This window comes from Rana temporaria, chromosome 6, assembly GCF_905171775.1.
Source record: "Rana temporaria chromosome 6, aRanTem1.1, whole genome shotgun sequence".
Classification (NCBI taxonomy): Eukaryota; Metazoa; Chordata; class Amphibia; order Anura; family Ranidae; genus Rana; species Rana temporaria.
Window position 1 is genome coordinate 136,130,324 of NC_053494.1, and position 18,299 is coordinate 136,148,622.

At 42.7% G+C, this 18,299-nt stretch overlaps 1 protein-coding gene across 1 annotated transcript in view; it reads right to left on the bottom strand.

Annotated features, from left to right (window-relative positions):
• Positions 1-326: 326 nt before the first annotated feature.
• UBE2G2 (ubiquitin conjugating enzyme E2 G2) overlaps positions 327-18,299 on the bottom strand; it is a 96,042-nt gene continuing 78,069 nt past the window's right edge. The window contains exons 4-6 of the mRNA XM_040357417.1: positions 14,207-14,325; positions 10,551-10,691; positions 327-1,199 (exon numbers count right to left, since the gene is read on the bottom strand). Of these exons, the coding sequence (XP_040213351.1) occupies positions 1,087-1,199; positions 10,551-10,691; positions 14,207-14,325 (373 nt within the window). The 3' untranslated portion in view covers positions 327-1,086. The remainder of the gene's footprint in view (positions 1,200-10,550; positions 10,692-14,206; positions 14,326-18,299) is intronic.

Consider the following 18,299-nt stretch of genomic DNA (forward strand, 5'->3'; position numbering starts at 1 on the left):
TGAAAAAAGGCTCATCTGAGATACAGACATCAGATAGTCGCTGACCAGCACTGCCAATTTGACATTAATATGCATGTTTATGTGTACTATTAGGCATTAGCAGACCTTTACAGCTAGGAAGCGGGTGCATTAGTAATAAAAGCAGAGCCAGGAGGTGTCGATGTGCATATCTGATGAAAAAGATCATGCAGTGCTGAAATGTTGTAACAGTCCTAGCTTCCAACTGCTGATCAAACTGTGAAGTTGGCCTTGCCCAGGACACTAAACTGAGTGCACTAATGAAGCCCAACAATTACAGACCAAACAGACTGGCAGTCACGCAGATGTACACATAATTATATCAATAATTTATTTCAGAAAGATGTGGCAGAGAACGTCATAATGGCAGATCAGGCCTTCTAACATTTATGCAATGATGCATTGTTAACAAGAAAAAATATCTGAAAAGAAAACATCATAAACTGCAACACTGTATAGAAGGTTGTGGACCCTTTTACAAAAATAAACTTTATATGTAATCATGCAATTCGCACAATTCTTCTAAACGCACAATGAAAAGGTTTAAGGTTCAAGAGAAATGTTTCCTATGAGATCCCAACCCAAATCCATTATCCCTTATTTTTGAAAGTGTCCATACTTATTGACCTGACTACTACATGCCGGGAAATAACTTTGGATCCAGTTTCAGGCAGAAGTAAAGCCATGTTCCAAAACATTTGAGACATTTATGTTAAATTTAAAAACACTGTAAGGGAGTTTGTATGAAAAATCTTTCAAACCCCAGTGTCCAAAGTTCATATGTGGATCTAGGTGATAAAGTGTGCAATAATTCCAAAAGAGTCTTATACTCAGAACTTACAAGATGGTTCAGTCATTATGCTCCAATTATCAGAGAGGTGTGGTAATGGTGTGCTGAAATTGGAAACAAATGTAATGGTGCAAAAACATCCCCCCCCAAAAAAAACTACTTTTGCAAGCAAAGAGAAAAGGTAAATGATCCCAGCATTTCAAGGATTGCTTGAAAGTGTCTGTGTGGCAGAAATACACAGAGAAATCTCTGTTTATAAGAAATACTGATGAGCCATTTCACAATCCCAAAGATTTCTGAACAGTCTGCCGGGCAATCCTGTTAAACTGCTCACGGTCGTCTCGCCACATCTTTGAGGCATCTACATTAGCTCCACTTTCATCATTTGGTTCTAAAAAAAAAAAAAAAAAAAAAAAATTATTTAAATTTTAACACTGAAAATGAACACTTACGGCACAGTGGGGAACTGACAAAGTAAGATTGTAAAAGACAGTTCAGGCTGGTACATTTAAAAGAAAATCGTGTCTGAAAGAGAATAATATTACAGAAAATAAAAAGCTTCAAAGATTCCAACTGAATCACCAACAGATTCATAACACAACATGAAACTCAAACCTTTCTTATCTAGTATTTCAGTTGAATAAGGCAGACAGAAGATTACTCTAAAAGTGCTGAAACAGGAGTCACAATGCCAGGCTGCACAAAAAAGTACAATATATGAGTTTTGAGACTTTAAAAAGGATGTAAACCCAAATATTTTTTTTTTTTTTTTATGTCACAATGTAGAGAATAAGATTTCCTATCATCTGTGCCCAGTCTTGCCACACAGAGTTAGTTAATCCAGCTCTGAGCAATCCACTTTTATTGTTCAGTGAAAATGAACAGACTTCCAGATAAAAACCTGTCTAAATAAAAAGTCCTTTCCGTCCCCTTGCTTCGAGTGACATACATTACCTCTCACAATGAACTGTGGATCACCTCATATTATGATAAACATCCAGGAATGTGCATGTGTCCAAGCTAGTGCACGAGATATGTAAAAACCCTGTCACTCGAAGCAAGGGGACGGAAGGACTTTTTATTTAGACAGGTTTTTATCTGGAAGTCTGTTAATTTTCACTGAACAATAAAAGTGGATTGCTCAGAGCTGGATTAACTCTGTGTGGCAAGACTTGGCACAGATGATAGGAAATCGTATTCTCTACATTGTGACATAAAAAAAAAAAAAAAAAAAAAAAAAAAAAAGATTGTTTTGGGTTTACATCCACTTTAAGACATCATTTCTACATTATGCTTTTTCTGCTCTCAACTGCAACACAGCCCATCGCATCTCTCAAAAATCAAAGGATTATTCCTCATTTTAGGACAGTGGATGGAGCCATGCAAATCATTCCTTAACACCCCAAACAGCACATTTCGTAGCACACTCTGCTACACGCTGATTAAAGTTGAGGGCATTTTGATTCTTTAAGTCTTTTCTCACCATAACCTGTAGGCTTATACTGTTTGCTTTTAGATGGAAACAGCTTATTGGATAAGGGTTCATTATACAGAACAAAAAACTCAAACCTCCCTTATCTAGTATTCCGGTTGTAAAAGGCGGTCAGAAGAGTACAGTACTGGAATAAAAGTCAAGGTGTCAGACTGCACAAAAAAATACAATATGTGAATGTTTTGCAGATATTAAGAAATATTTTCAATGTTTCTTTTTCTTTTCTCACAACTGGAAACAGTTTCTTGGGTAATGGCGGACACACATGGACAACTTGCTAAGGTAAAATGTGCACTGAGACATTCCAGGTGCCTAGACGAGAAAAAAAAGTAACATTTGTTTTACTACCTCCCTCCCAGCCTATAGACAAATGACGGCTGAGTGGGAGCTTTCCCCATCCTGTGTGGATGTCATATCATGTCCTCCCAGTCTTGGGCCACGCTGCGGTGCGCTCTGTCACTCGACAGATCATTGTACCAGGCCAGCCCTGGTACCATGTAATTGCTGTGAACAATCATGCCAAAAATAGCCATTCATTGTGTACTATTGTATTGATCTCTAAATGATTGCATGATACTGACCAGGCCAATCACAGTGCATCTGTACCGCGTGATAGCTGTGGTCAATCACAGTTTAAACAATAGTACACAATGAATAAATGCATACCATTCATAAAAATGAATGCTTATAACAGTGATCATCACTGTTATAAGCAATAATAGTGTAAAAAAAAACAAATCCTGATCACTTCTCCAGAGTAGTACAGTGTCACTAGGGTAACACTGCAACTGCTCTGTTAAAAGTACGTACAAAAAAAATGTAAAAAAGAAAATTACCATTATTTGATGACGGTATACTACTTTTTTTTCTTTCAATTTCTTAATTTTTCAAAAAATGTGGACAAAAAAATTACAACTTCAATAAAACTCACCATGACTCTTACTAAATACCTCAGACTGTCTACTTTCCAAGAATGGGTCATTTGGGGGGGGGGGGGGGGTGTTTGTACTGTCCTGGCATCAAGAAATTAGTAAGTCAGTACATCAGGATTGATCTATTTTTTAACCTACAGTATCTCACAATAGTGAGTACACCCCTTTCATTTTTGTAAATATTTTATTATATCTTTCATGTGACAAACACTGAAGAAATGACACTTTGCTACAATGTAAAGTAGTGAGTGTACATCTTGTATAACAGTGTAAATTTGCTGTTGCCTCAAAATATCTCAACACACAGCCATTAATGTCTAAACCGCTGTCAACAAAAGTGAGTTCACCCCTAAGTATAAATGTCCAAATTGGACCCAAAGTGTCAATATTTTCCAGCACTGCCTTAACCCTCTTGGGCATGGAGTTCACCAGAGCTTCACAGGTTGCCACTAGAATCATCTTCCACTTCTCCATGACTACATCATTAGGCTGGGTTCACACTGATACTACACGACAGTCATAAGACTTTCATGCTGCTCTGCGACATCGGTCCTACATCACTCTGACTTGAATGAACAGGATACTACTTTGATCCAGTGGCAGCTGGTGCTCCAAATTTTTGGGGGGCCGCAAACAAACGGAACAATTCTGAAAAAAAGAAAAATCAATTGCAGCCACTGTGCCATCAAACGCAGCCACTGTGCCCATTAAACACTGCCACTGTGCCCATCAAATGCTGCCACTGTGGTCATCAAATGCTGCCACTGTGGCCATCAAATGCTGCCAGTTTACCCATCAAATGTTGCCACTGTGCCATCAAATGCTGCCAGTGTGACCCCCCCACCCGCTTGCACTTACCCTGTCTCAGTGGGGCAGCAGGTGATGGTCCCCCATGGGTCACATGTTGTCCTCATCTCCCATCCTCTCCTCCTGATAGGCATCCAATAGCGGTGCCTGTTGTTTCAGCCAATCAGGTGACGGGTGACAGACCCGAGCACCTAATTGGTGGTTCAGTGTTAGGAAAGCAAATATTCTTTTGCTTTTCCAACACACCTTTTTTTACGCCTATTAGAGCCGCTGTAATTCAGGTGCCTGAAAAGGGGATGGCAGCGGTGGACATGGATGCATGAATCTATCCATGGGTCATAGGGGGGGTGGCTGGAGAGAGGGGGCAGCACCCATGCACCCCGATTTACACTGTTTTGATCCAACTTTGTGATAGTCTGACTTGTCCTTTGACCAATCAAAACAATCCCAGTGTGACGTAAATTCTTTTTACTGCTGCTGCAATCACCATGTCAGATGTCACGAGTCAGATGGTTAGGAAAAGGATCCTACTTTGATCCGACTTCAATGATAATCAATGGGCTGAAGTAGGAACAAAGTCAGACCAAAGTAGTGCAGGAACCTTTTTCAAAGTCAGATCGACTTGTGTTGGACCAGTTAAGGCAGCTCTCATAGGAAACCATTGATTTACACGTCATGCGACATGTGCTTTCAAAGTCGGAGCGTATGTCGTATCAGTGTGAACCCAGCCGAAATGTCTAAACCGCTGGCAACAAACGTGAGTACACCGCTAAGTGAAAATTTCTAAATTGGTCCCAATTAGCCATTTTCCCACCCTGATGTCATAAGTGTTACAAGGTCTTGAGTGTAAATGGGGAGCAGGTGTGTTAAATTTGGTGTTATCGCTCTTACTCTCTCATACTGGTCACCAGAAGTTCAACATGGCTCATGGCAAAGAACTCTGAGGATCTGAAAAAAGAATCGTTGCTTTACATAAAGATGTTCTAGGCTATAAGAAGATTGCCAAGACCCTGAAACTGAGCTGCAGCACAGTGGCCAAGACCAAACAGCTGTTTAACAGGACAGGTTCCACTCAGAACAGGCCTCGCCATGGTCGACCAAAGAAGTTGAGTGCCCATGCTCAGTGTCATATCCAGAGGTCTTTTGGAAATAGACATCTAATAGAGGTAACTTGAAGGCCGAACGGACCATCTCAGTAAGGGACTGCACTAACAACCTTTCAGGCTGAGAAGCCCGAAACGGTTCCTCCAGGGTAGAATCCTCAGAGTCAGAGACATCTGACTGACCCTCTGACTGATCCAATGAGGGTAAATCAACCTCTTCCAGGGATAGCTGTTCCGCCATAAGGAACACTGCAGGGGGAGAGGGAGACCTGGTGCGTTTATCTCTTGAAACAGAAGATGCAATTAAAGTCGCCAATCTTTTCTCCAGTCCACCCATGGCTGAGGCCAGAGCCTCCTCTGTTACAAAAACTGGAGCAAGGGCAGCTGAGGCACCCAACAGCCCCGATGGATCACCCTGGGCCACCTCTAATTTATCAGGAGAGAAAATAGCCGCAGGAGCATGCCGGAGATCCTCTGAGCCTGATAGCGAACCCTTTGTCTTTTTGCATTTTTAGTCCCTGAGCCCTTTGCCATAGTAAAGCCAAGGTAATCACAGCTAGGAATTGTATCCACTTGCGGACCTATAGACCAGCACTGATGCTGCTATTTGATGGTCAGCGAGAAGCAGAGCACACAATGCGCCTTAAGAAATGCCACTGTCAATTTATGCACAAAAAAACTCTCTGTGTCCACCTTCAGCCAGGATGGGTGAGGTAGGCTGAGCTTTATGGTGTAGGTGCAAGTCACCTGACCTGCTCTGTCCTGCAATTTCAGCTTCATAGAGAGCAGCTAAAACAAATCCTGACGCGCGCGCCTATTACAAGGCTGTGCGCATGCGCCACCGCGCACCTATCCCGAGGCCTCGTGCGTGCACACACGCTAATGCGCGCGCATCCCGGAGCCGCCCGTGCATGTTGCACACGCGCACTTGATGCTGGGGTGCATAAATCTATGCTATTGCGCGCATGTGCACCTATGATGATTATTGCCCACACGCACACGTGACGCCGACGCGCCCGTGCACGAGGTCTGCTGTCAGCCGAAGCCAGCATGTGAGTACCAAAAACAAACTTTTCTGTAGCCAAAGTTTTTGGAGGAACTTTACCCAGGAACCAACTACCAGCAGGCGGAGGCTAAATGACGCACTCAGGCAAGTACTCATTATAGATAAACGTCACAACCACTGCTACACCAGGACAAATAAAAGGAGAGAGAAGGCACAGACAGGCAAACTTTAGGCAAACTAGCATAATGGCTCAAAAGAAGGAAACTTTCAGAACCAAGTTCTGAAAGACCCTTCACTTACCTTATCCAACGCTGCAGGACTCTGCAAAATACAGGCAGTCCAATATTCGCCCATCACAGAGAGCTGAGTCTGGAGGCCTTCAGGAACCGGGGTCCATGGACAGGAACACCACACCCCTGGACCTGTCAGTAAGATTTGGGTATTGGGTATGACCAAAGCACTGAAAACCCAGGATCCAGCCCTCAAAAGAGGAGCATTACAGGCAAAACCCTGTTCTTCTCAACCAAGGCCTGGGTACCGTCCACTTTGGCAATGAAGCACTTTGGACGGATCTGGTTTCTATGGAGGCTTTTTAAATCCAGCATGGATTCCTCCAGTGGAGCTTCTCAGAGCACATGTTCACTCGTGACCAACACCTTAGACACAAAAAACAAAAAAACTGAGGTACTCCCGGTATGGGAGGGGTTATATAGGGGAGGGAACTTCCTGCATCAAGGGCGTGCCAGTGTCCATCACCTGAAGGTAGACTCTATAACCCACATAGTAATTACTATGCTTCTCTGTGTCCCGTGATGTACGATAAAGAAATATTGACACTTTGGGCCCAATTTGGACATTTTTACTTAGGGATGTACTCACTGTTATACAAGCTGTACACTCACTACTTTACCTTGTAGAAAAGTGTAATTTCTTCAGTGTTGTCACATGAAAAGATATAATAAAATATTTTAAAAAAATTGAGGGGTGTACTCACATTTTTGAGATACTGTATATTCAATAGATTGTAGACATTCCTGCAGACTAAATTATATACAGGCATATCCCACTTTTAAGTACACAATGGGACCAGAGCATGTATGTAAAACGAAAATGTACTTAAAGTGAAACAATACCCTTTTTCACTTCTACGGTGTAGTGGGGGATCAGGGGGCTGTAGTTAAGGTCTCAGGGGCTGTAGTGGGGGTGTCAGGGGCATACTGGAACAGGGCAGGCTATGCTCTCTGAGCTTCAGCTCCTTCTACTGTGACTGCAAAATGTCTGTACAGTACTTGTGAGGCCCTTTACATACACTCACAAGTATGTCCTTACTTGCGAGTAAAGTGAGTGTACTTAAAGCGGGGGTTCACCCTATCGACGGGAAAAAAAATAATTTTTTTTCTTTTACCTTTAAATCAGGCATTGTAGCGCGAGCTACAGTATGCCTGTCCCGAATTTTTTCCCCCCATACTCACCTTGTAGTCGTCCATCGAAGATACCGGGGAATGGGCGTGCCTCTGGAGACGGAGGATGATTGACGGCCGGCTCTGGCGCGTCACGCTTCTCCGGAAATAGCCGAAATAGGCTTGGTCTTCACGACGCGTGCGCATAGCCTGTGCGCACGCGCCGTGAAGAGCCGAGACCTACTCCGGCTGTCTTCGGGGAGAGTGACGTGCCAGGGCCGGCCGTCAATCATCCTCCCTCTCCATAGGCACGCCCATTCCCCGCGGGAGCCGAAATCTACGATGGACGGCTACGAGGTGAGTACGGGGTTAAAAAAATCGGGACAGTATAACGTATAAAAATGTAACTTGGCCTGGATAAGTGAAAGTGTCCAGTATTGAAGTGGTTAAAGAGGAAGTAAACCCTCGTAAAAAAAAAAAAAAAAAAAAAGAAGGTCCTCGTCTCCCCCTCCGGCCGCCAACATGTTGTCCCAGAGTCACTTCCAGGTATCGCGACTCCGGGGCCATGTTAAAACGCTGCACTCCAAAAAAAGAAACAGACCAGGTTTAGAGAAGAATAGAAGTGGCTTCAGTCCATCCCTCATGAGCAAGAATGTGGTATTTTGCATACAGTGATGTACTTCAGTGACCATCATGTTTCAGGCACTGACAATTAAACTAAGGAACTCATGAGTAGGAAGGGTTATATAGGGGAGGACTTCTTGTCTGTTTGGTCTGCCAGTGTCCATTCACCTACAGGTGGCACATAACCCAGGTAGTCATGATTTATAGTCTGCTCTGTGTCCCATGATGTACGATAAAGTAATCCATATCTTCCAAAATGAATCCATACAAACACACTATCTAATAGCTCTGTAAACTATTGTTCAGGAAATCTTTTCTTACTGTGTTTTTCTGCCTATTTGTAACATCCCCTGTAAGCCCCTGAACGCATTTGTTGCAGTCATGTGTACTACTCTATGCACACTACACACCCCATAGTCCCTAGTCCATCTCAGGAGCGAGCAAGAGAGGGTTGCTTAGAGTGGGACCATGGAGAATGAAGGTAGCCACACTCTAACAGGAAGATAAAGCTGGTAAACTGCTTAAAGTGGATGTAAACCCGATTCATAAAATTTGAACTGGGCAAATATATCTGCAGTATTTTGTTATCTCTCTTCAATTTGCTAAGTCTTATAGCTTTCTCCTGAACAGTTCCTCTGTTATCAACACGGATAACTCCTGACAAATTCTCAGACTTTTTAGACAAAAACAGCCTGAATCTTCTGTCCTGGGAGGTTGCTAAAATGGATTATCAGGGAGCAGGTCCTATTACAAAACACTTCTTAATGAATTGGAGAGGATCTGCCTATGATGAGAGGGGGTGTGTGCCTTTCCTCCAATCAGCAATGTTAGTTATCTTGGCTGTATGCCCAGACATCACACTATGTGTTAACCAGGAAGAGAAAATATCCTAACACTATCTCAACTTTCTAAACCGTATATAAATGTGAAGACAGCAGATATACATGTAAAACGTATGTAGGGAGATTAGTTTCATCCCTGTGTATCTTCTGAGGCTGTTCACTTCACTAGGTGTAGGGAGGGTTTATATCCACTTTAACAAGGTTTTTCAGATGAAGTTGTTGTTCAGACCTTGAAATGTTTCGGGGCTGTGCATGGCCCCTTTAATAGTGATATCTAATACTAAGGGATGATTACAGATACAAAGAGCTGTGAGAACATACTTTTGTATTAGCTCAGCAAGGGTTATTGACTGTACCTATTATCATAACTACTGAAAAAGACATGCGAGTTGTCATGTTCTGTAAATTTTGGCCTCATATCAGAAATAAACAAAACTACAGTGTTATCATCAGAATGAAAATCTTTCAGGCTACTGATAGCTCCTGGTGCTTTGAGGATAAACTTTTCTGCTCTCTATGTACAACAGACAGACCATCATCCATTGTAGAGCCTCTACTGCCAAGAGTGACATTTAAAGTCTTTGGGAATGGGATTTCAATTGTTCTGTCAAGCATGCCAGCTTTTTTTCACACATTCATATTTTCATCTATAAGGAACCTGAATTACTAGTGGAATTGTTGCAGTCAGAATTTCCATAGGGGACCTGGCCTCTATTCTAGCTACTGAAGTCAGCCTATAAACATAAAAGGCCTTGTGACATTTTTTTTTAACATCTCTTCTCTTGGCAATAGGTAATGTCTTAGACTGAATACATTAGACGTTCAAAAAGAAGAGTGATGATCATTTTCTGACTATTTTTCCAGAGGTTTGATCAGCCATCTAAGTGACACCTGAAACTACCAAAATAGAAACTTTGGCACGGATTCACGTAGCACATACACCGACGTATCACGAGATACGCCGCGTAAGTGCACATATGCGCCGTCATATTCATGCGCCTGACTCTGAAAGCAAGATACGCCTGAAAATAGGCTTCATCCAACCGACGTAAGTTTCCTACGCTGTCGTATCGTGGGCGCATATTTACGCTGGCCGCAAGGGGCGCTCCCATTGATTTAAGATTTGAATATGCAAATTAGTGAGATACGCCGATTCACGAACGTCGTTGCGCCCGGCGCATAATATACTCGGTTTGCGTAAGGCTTACTTCCGGCGTATAGTTATTCCCCATGTATGAGGCGCAACTCCCATCGTATTTTACGTCGTTTACGTAGAAGTACGTGAATAGGGCTGGGCGTAGGTTACGTTCACGTCGTAGTCCTGTGTGGACCAACTATTGCCTAATGGTGTTGCTACTGTTTTGTGTAACAAAGTAGTTGCCTCTTAATCAATAGGAAAGTTCACTTTCAGCATGTGAAGAAAATGTAATAATGGTTATGGATAAACACATTCTCATTTGTAAGGTCAGGAACTCCTTCAGACTCTAGTTATTTATGGAATTGATAGTCGGACCACTGAAAGAGAAAATTGCCCACCTGCTAGCATGCTGACAACAGACAGCAGAATTTTTTCCACACTTTGTACCGGACTCCACCTCTCCGCGCTGCTCTCATAACCCATTGGGTCATCTCCTGGAGCATGTAGAATAGAAATGCACACTCTCCCATCTGGGTATACTGCAAGAAAAAAAACACATATAAGTCCACATATTTACCTGTTCTCACCCAGATACTAGTTGCTGATCAGAAGTTTTGCGCATACTAAATCTTCTCTACAAAACTCCCAACTATAACCACATCGTTGCCCTTTATCATGTATATTTCCTGCATTCACATGTTTTAAAGGAATCTTAAGAGTGAGAGACAAAATAACAACAAAAATATCCAGAAAAATGCATTTAAAAAAAGTTATAAAATTGATTTGCATTTTAATGAGTGAAATAAGTAGTTGACCCCTTCGCAAAACATGACTTCGTACTTGGTGGCAAAACCCTTGTTAGCAATCACAGAGGGCAGACAGTTCTTCTAGTTGGATACCAGGTTTGCACACATCTCGGGAGGGATTTTGTCTCACTCCTTTTTGCAGATCCTCTCCAATTTATTAAGGTTTTGAAGCTGACGTTTGGTGTAACTCGAACCTTCAACTCCCCTCGTGTGTTTTGGGTCATTGTCATGCTGGAATACCCATCCACAAACCATTTTCAATGCCCTGGCTGAGGGAAGGAGGTTCTCACCCATCGCTCCTTTGATGCAGTGAAGTTGTCCTGTCCACTTAGCAGAAAAAAAACCCCCAAAGCATAATGTTACCACCTCCATGTTTGACAGTGGGGATGGTGTTCTTGGGGTCATAGGCAGCATTCCTCCTATAAACACGGCGAGTTGAGCTGATGCCAAAGAGCTTGATTTTGGTCGTCTCATCTGACTACAACACTTTCACCCACTTCTCCTCTGAATCATTCAGATGTTCATTAGCAAACTTCAGACGGGACTGAACATGTGCTTTCTTGAGCAGGGGGGCCTCGTGGGCACTGCAGGATTTCAGTTCTTCACAACGTAGCGTGTTACCAGCTGCTTGAGATCGATGACAAGATTCTTACATGTAGTTCTGGGCTGGTTCCTCACAGTTCTCATGATCATTGAAACTCCACAAGGTGAGCCCCAGACCGAGGGAGATTTACAGTTATCTTGTGTTTCTTCCATTTGCGAATAATTGCACCAACTGTTGTAACCCTTCCACCAAGCTGCTTGGTGATGGTCTTGTAGCCCATATAGCCTTGTGTAGGTCTACAATCTTGTCCCTGACATGCTTGCACAGCTCTTTGGTTTTGGGCCATGGTGGAGAGATTGGAATCTGATTGATTGCTTCTGTGGACAGGTGTCTTTTATACAGGTAACAAGCTGAGATTAGGAGCACTGCCTTTAAGAGAGGTATATCTTTTGTCTCAGACCTGGTAAAGCCCTGGGAAAAAACGTAATGTCTACAAGGAAACATTGCCAGGAAACAATATGAAGTTATAAATGGTGAAGCAAAGATTGCATTCTTTAAAGTGGAACTTTAGTTATAAGATTAAGTCCTGCTAAATCTCATCACATTGCCCCATTTGCGGGTATACAGTGCCTTGCAAAAGTATTCGGCCCCCTTGAACTTTGCGACCTTTTGCCACATTTCAGGCTTCAAACATAAAGATATAAAACTGTAATTTTTTTTGAAGAATCAACAACAAGTGGGACACAATCATGAAGTGGAACAAAATTTATTGGATATTTCAAACTTTTTTAACAAATAAAAAACTGAAAAATTGGGCGTGCAAAATTATTCAGCCCCTTTACTTTCAGTGCAGCAAACTCTCTCCAGAAGTTCAGTGAGGATCTCTAAATGATCCAATGTTGACCTAAATGACTAATGATGATAAATAGAATCCACCTGTGTGTAATCATGTCTCTGTATAAATGCACCTGCACTGTGATAGTCTCAGAGGTCCGTTTAAAGCGCAGAGAGCATCATGAAGAACAAGGAACACACCAGGCAGGTCCGAGATACTGCTGTGGAGAAGTTTAAAGCCGGATTTGGATACAAAAAGATTTCCCAAGCTTTAAACATCCCAAGGAGCACTGTGCAAGCAATAATATTGAAATGGGAGTATCAGACCACTGCAAATCTACGAAGACCTGGCCGTCCCTCTAAACTTTCAGCTCATACAAGGAGAAGACTGATCAGAGATGCAGCCAAGAGGCCCATGATCACTCTGGATGAACTGCAGAGATCTACAGCTGAGGTGGGAGACTCTGTCCATAGGACAACAATCAGTCGTATACTGCACAAATCTGGCCTTTATGGAAGAGTGGCAAGAAGAAAGCCATTTCTTAAAGATATCCATAAAAAGTGTTGTTTAAAGTTTGCCACAAGCCACCTGGGAGACGCACCAAACATGTGGAAGAAGGTGCTCTGGTCAGATGAAACCAAAATCGAACTTTTTGGCAACACTGCAAAACGTCATGTTTGGCGTAAAAGCAACACAGCTCATCACCCTGAACACACCATCCCCACTGTGAAACATGGTGGTGGCAGCATCATGGTTTGAGCCTGCTTTTCTTCAGCAGGGACAGGGAAGATGGTTAAAATTGATGGGAAGATGGATGGAGCCAAATACAGGACCATTCTGGAAGAAAACCTGATGGAGTCTGCAAAAGACCTGAGACTGGGACGGAGATTTGTCTTCCAACAAGACAATGATCCAAAATATAAAGCAAAATCTACAATGGAATGGTTCACAAATAAACATATCCAGGTGTTAGAATGGCCAAGTCAAAGTCCAGACCTGAATCCAATTGAGAATTCAAAAGAACTGAAAACTGCTGTTCACAAACGCTCTCCATCCAACCTCACTGAGCTCGAGCTGTTTTGCAAGGAGGAATGGGCAAAAATTTCAGTCTCTCAATGTGCAAAACTGATAGAGACATACCCCAAGCGACTTACAGCTGTAATTGCAGAAAAAGGTGGCGCTACAAAGTATTAACTTAAGGGGGCTGAATAATTTTGCACGCCCAATTTTTTTGTTTTTTATTTGTTAAATAAGTTTGAAATATCCAATACATTTTGTTCCACTTCATGATTGTGTCCCACTTGTTGTTTAGTCTTCAAAAAAAATTACAGTTTTATATCTTTATGTTTGAAGCCTGAAATGTGGCAAAAGGTCGCAAAGTTCAAGGAGGCCGAATACTTTCGAATGGGACTGTAGCTATGTAAAACATTAAAAATAAGTGTCTGTGCTAAAAACCAGTAATACACTGTCTCACCCTGCTCTGCATATACTCCGTTGTTCTCTTTTTTTAGGCAATGCTGAATTTATAGAGGCGGATCTTTTGACAGCCTAAGGATTTCCTGCTGCTCAGGGGCTCTGGCTTCAGCAAAATGACAGCCTCCAGCAAGAAGAAACAGTAGAAATGCTGGAGGCAGTTTACAGCACACACTCATTTTGGTAGCATAACTATTAATGTGGAATGTATGTTCCTTGCTAAACAACATTATTTTTATCAAGTTGTTGTGGGTAAAGTTCCACTTTAAATATCAAACTAATCTTTGAAATTATCTTAAAATCCCAAGAATGTCTGTTCATAAACAGTAAGTACCCTAAAAAATATTTAAATAATATATTAGATGAAGAAAAGCATCTGTTTATTTTATTACTTACTGTTTGGATGAAACATTTCACCGGTAAACCTCATTTTTGGAGGACTTAGGGGATAATCAAGAGGGAAGCTGAGGATTGCTGGGAATACCCCACACTCAAAACATGTGTCCTCTGGGCCCCTAAAGAGACAGGAAGAATAGACAATCATTAAAAAACGATTATGCAAAAAGAATTAAGAATAAACTATACAGGATGGAAAATAACAACACATAATCATGTTTTCCAACACGGTTTGTAAAAATAAATGTAAGCTTCCATTCATAGTACTGAAGTTTAACTACATGGCTAAGAGTAGCCATAGATGGGCACGGAGACATCTGCCTGTACTAGATTGCTCTGGGGGCCTACCATGTGCTGTCTTCTGACCTGGCTGACAGGTGCATTTTTTCCTTCCCATTGTATACATAAAAGTAAAAAAAACTTCTGTGTGTACACTTACCTGAGCCCCATCTCGATCAAACGATGTGCACAAGAGCAGTGGCTCACTTGGGTCTCTCCTTCCTCATTGGCTGAGACAGCAGTGGGAGCCATTGTCAACTGGAGCCAGTGAACCAATGGGGAGAGAGCAGGGTGCGGGGTTGAGTAACGTGTGTGTGACTGGACACACAAAGCAGCGACTCAGGAATGAGCCTGCTTGGGTGCCCCCAACGCAAGCTTCTCAGCAGGAGGGAGGGGCCAGCAGTGCCGGGGGGGGGGGGGGGGGACACCCGTGAAGAGGAGGATTGGGGCTGCTCTGTGTAAAACCATTACACAGAGCAGGTAAGTGTAACGTTTTTATAAAAAATATATAAAAATAAATGCCTTTACAATCACTTTAAAGGATTGGCCTAATCTTACAGAGATATTTATGCAGTAACAGCTTGTTATTGACCTATATATGGTAACCTAAAGCAGATCTTCAACACCAATTAATATATATTTTTTAAATCTCCTCTTACCTGTTATTGTGCATACAGCCCAACAAAAACATACTTGGCAACAACTAGCAAATAGATCTGAGTTCTGTTCTGATCTGCCACTCTGCTGCTGGACACCAGGTCCCTTGCCTCCATCTTTGCCCTTTACATCATTGGGAGAGGGTTTTCTCTTCCCAGTACTTGCTGTAGAACCAGCTCCCTGATGAGAGATGCCTCTTCCTGAGGCGTGGGGAAGCTTCCCGCAGCTTCTTGGGATATGGGGGGGGGGGGGGGGTGGTATCAGAGCAGACTGCATGAGCATCCTGTACATTCATTTTTCCTAGGCAGAATGTTGGCTGGGAAGGAGGGGGGTAGAAACACTGTTTAAAAAAACTGAAAGGAACACTTTTGAATCAGAACTCCTGGGATATTGATCTGGTTAGTTAAGTAGCAGAGGGGGAGGGGTGTATACAGAGGGGATTGTTAATCAGTTTAAGCTGCTTTGTTGTTAATTGAAATTAACAACAGGTGCACTAGATGGGCAACAATGAGACAACCTCCAAAACAGGAATGTTTTTTCAGGTGGAGGTGTCTGACATTTATTTTCCCTACTCATCTTTTCTAAACCATTTTTCACTAGTTTTGCATTTGGCTAGGGTCAGTGTCACTACTGGTAGCACGAGGCGATACCTGGACCCTAAAAAAGGTTGCACAGGCAGTCCAACTCCTCCAGGATGGCACATCAATACGTGTCATTGCCAGAAGGTTTGCCGTGTCTCCCAGCACAAGAGCATGGAGGAGATTCCAGGAGAAGGGCAGTTACTCTAGGAGAGCTGGACAGAGCCGTATAAGGTCCTTAAACCATCAGCAGGGCCGTTATCTGCTCCTTTGTGCAAGGAGGAAGAGGATGAGCACTGCCAGAGCCCTACAAAATGACCTCCAGCAGGCCACTGGTGTGAATGTCTCTGACCAAACAATCAGAAACAGACTTCATGGGGGTGGCCTGAGGGCCCGACGTCCTTTAGTGTGCTCAGTGCTCACTGCCGGACACTGTGGAGCTCGATTGGCATTTTTCCATTGAACACCAGACATGGCAGGTCCGCCACTGGTGCCCCATGCTTTTCATAGATGAGAGCAGGTTCACCCTGAGCATATGTGACAGACATGAAAGGGTGCAGAGATGCCGCGGAGAACTTTATGCTGCCTGTAACATCGGTCAGCATCGTTGCACCTCAGTCTGTTCAGCTCAGTGATGCTCTGGTCCAAATCTGGGAGGAAAACACCACCCGTCATCTCATTAGGAGCATGCCCTGATGTTGTCAGGCATGCATACAAGCACTTGGGGGCCATACAAACTACTAAGGAGCATTTTGAGTTGTTGCAATGAAATTTCAGCAAAATGGACTAGCTTGCTGCATCATTTTTTCACTTTGATTTTTGGGGTGTCTTTGAATTCAGCACTCTGTAGGTGGATAATTTTCATTTCCATCAAATGATGTGCCATCCTTTCATTCCTGACACATTACCCAGTCCATATCAGTATAGATATCCAGCATGAGATTTTTGCCCATTGAGATCAGATATGTTTTCAAAGTGTTCCATAATTTTTTTTGAGCAGTGAATATACAAGGTATTTTTATGGTGTGCTGTGGAGGGGGTGATTTAGATGTAAGAAAGTGAAAAACCTGAGTGAAGGTTGGCTTTAACATATCCATGTCTTTTTATATATTTATGGTCCATATTACTATTTAATTAATGTAATTATTGTTTACCTATACCTAATTAAAAAATGTATTTTTACAATTATATTGATGGCTGTTTTTCCCTTAAACTGTGTACTCCATACAAAGTCCCCAAACTTTTTCTTAGTATTCCCTTTCCCTCTCCCTTTATATTTTTTATATATATCCACGTTTCAGTAATCTGGCTTCCACAGTGTGGTTAGAATTAGGACTTTTATAGCCACCCTATGTGATGTGATCCTTAAGGCCCCGTACAGACGACCGAACATGTTTGCTGAAACTGGTCCGCGGACCAGTTTCAGCAGACATGTTCGGTCGTCTGTACAGCCGAGCGGACAGGATTCCAGCGTACATTTGCCCGCCAGACCGTTTTCTAAACATGTTTAGAAACATGCCCGCTGGAATCCTGTCCGTCGGACATGTTCGGTCGTCTGTACAGACTTACCGTACATGTCCGAGCGGCCGCCATCCCTCGCATGCGTCGAATGACTTTGACGCATGCGTGGAAGCATTGAACTGCCAGGGCCGCGCACGTCGCCGCGACGGCGCGGCCTCGTCGCCGCGCGGATTTCTGTATGATGCCACCATGTACAGCCATCATACAGAAATCTCCGGGCGGGCATGTACGCTGAAAACGGTCCGGCGGACCGTTTTCATCGTACATGTTTGCCCGTCTGTACGGGCCCTAAGGTGGTTGAAAACTCTCCCATATCTAGTGAAGTGAAAATCCTCAGGTAATACACAGATATAAAACAAAGCCTCCTACATAAGTTGTACCTTTTTAGCTACAGTATTCTCTTCCCTATATTCAAAGTGCAGAAATCTTAAAGCATGTCTGACTGTCAGAAAAAGAGAGAGTTCAGTGAGAAAAGCTCTGAGAGCTGATTGGAGATAAAAGACACACACCCCACCATACAGCTCACAGGAACAAATCTGAGGCTGTCATCTGGAGTTCCCTCCCCTGTCACCTTTTTTTTCTCTTGGTGTCAAGAAAACTTGTCAGAAGTGATTCATGCTGATAGCAGAGTAACAAAGCAGCAGATAGAAATGATAATTAGTGCTCTTAATTGAGACAAGTATACACTATAGAGAGATATGCTTTGTTCATATTTCATGTCTAATGCCACGTACACACCATCACTTTATGTGATGGAAAAAAACGACATTTTCTGTGAAGTAAAAAACAACGTTTTTGAAACTTCAATTTTCAAAAACGACGTTGCCTACACACCATCGTTTTTTCACAATGCTCTAGCAAAGCGCGGTTACGTTCACTACTTTTTTCCATTGAAGCTCGTTTCATAACTAGCTTCTGGGCATGCGCGGGTTTAAAAACGTTGTTTTAAACGTCGTTTTTTGCTACACACGGTCAATTTTTGTGAAACAAAAAACGACGTTTTGAAAAACGGCACATAAAATTGAAGCATGCTTACATTTTTTTTGTCGTTTTTCACA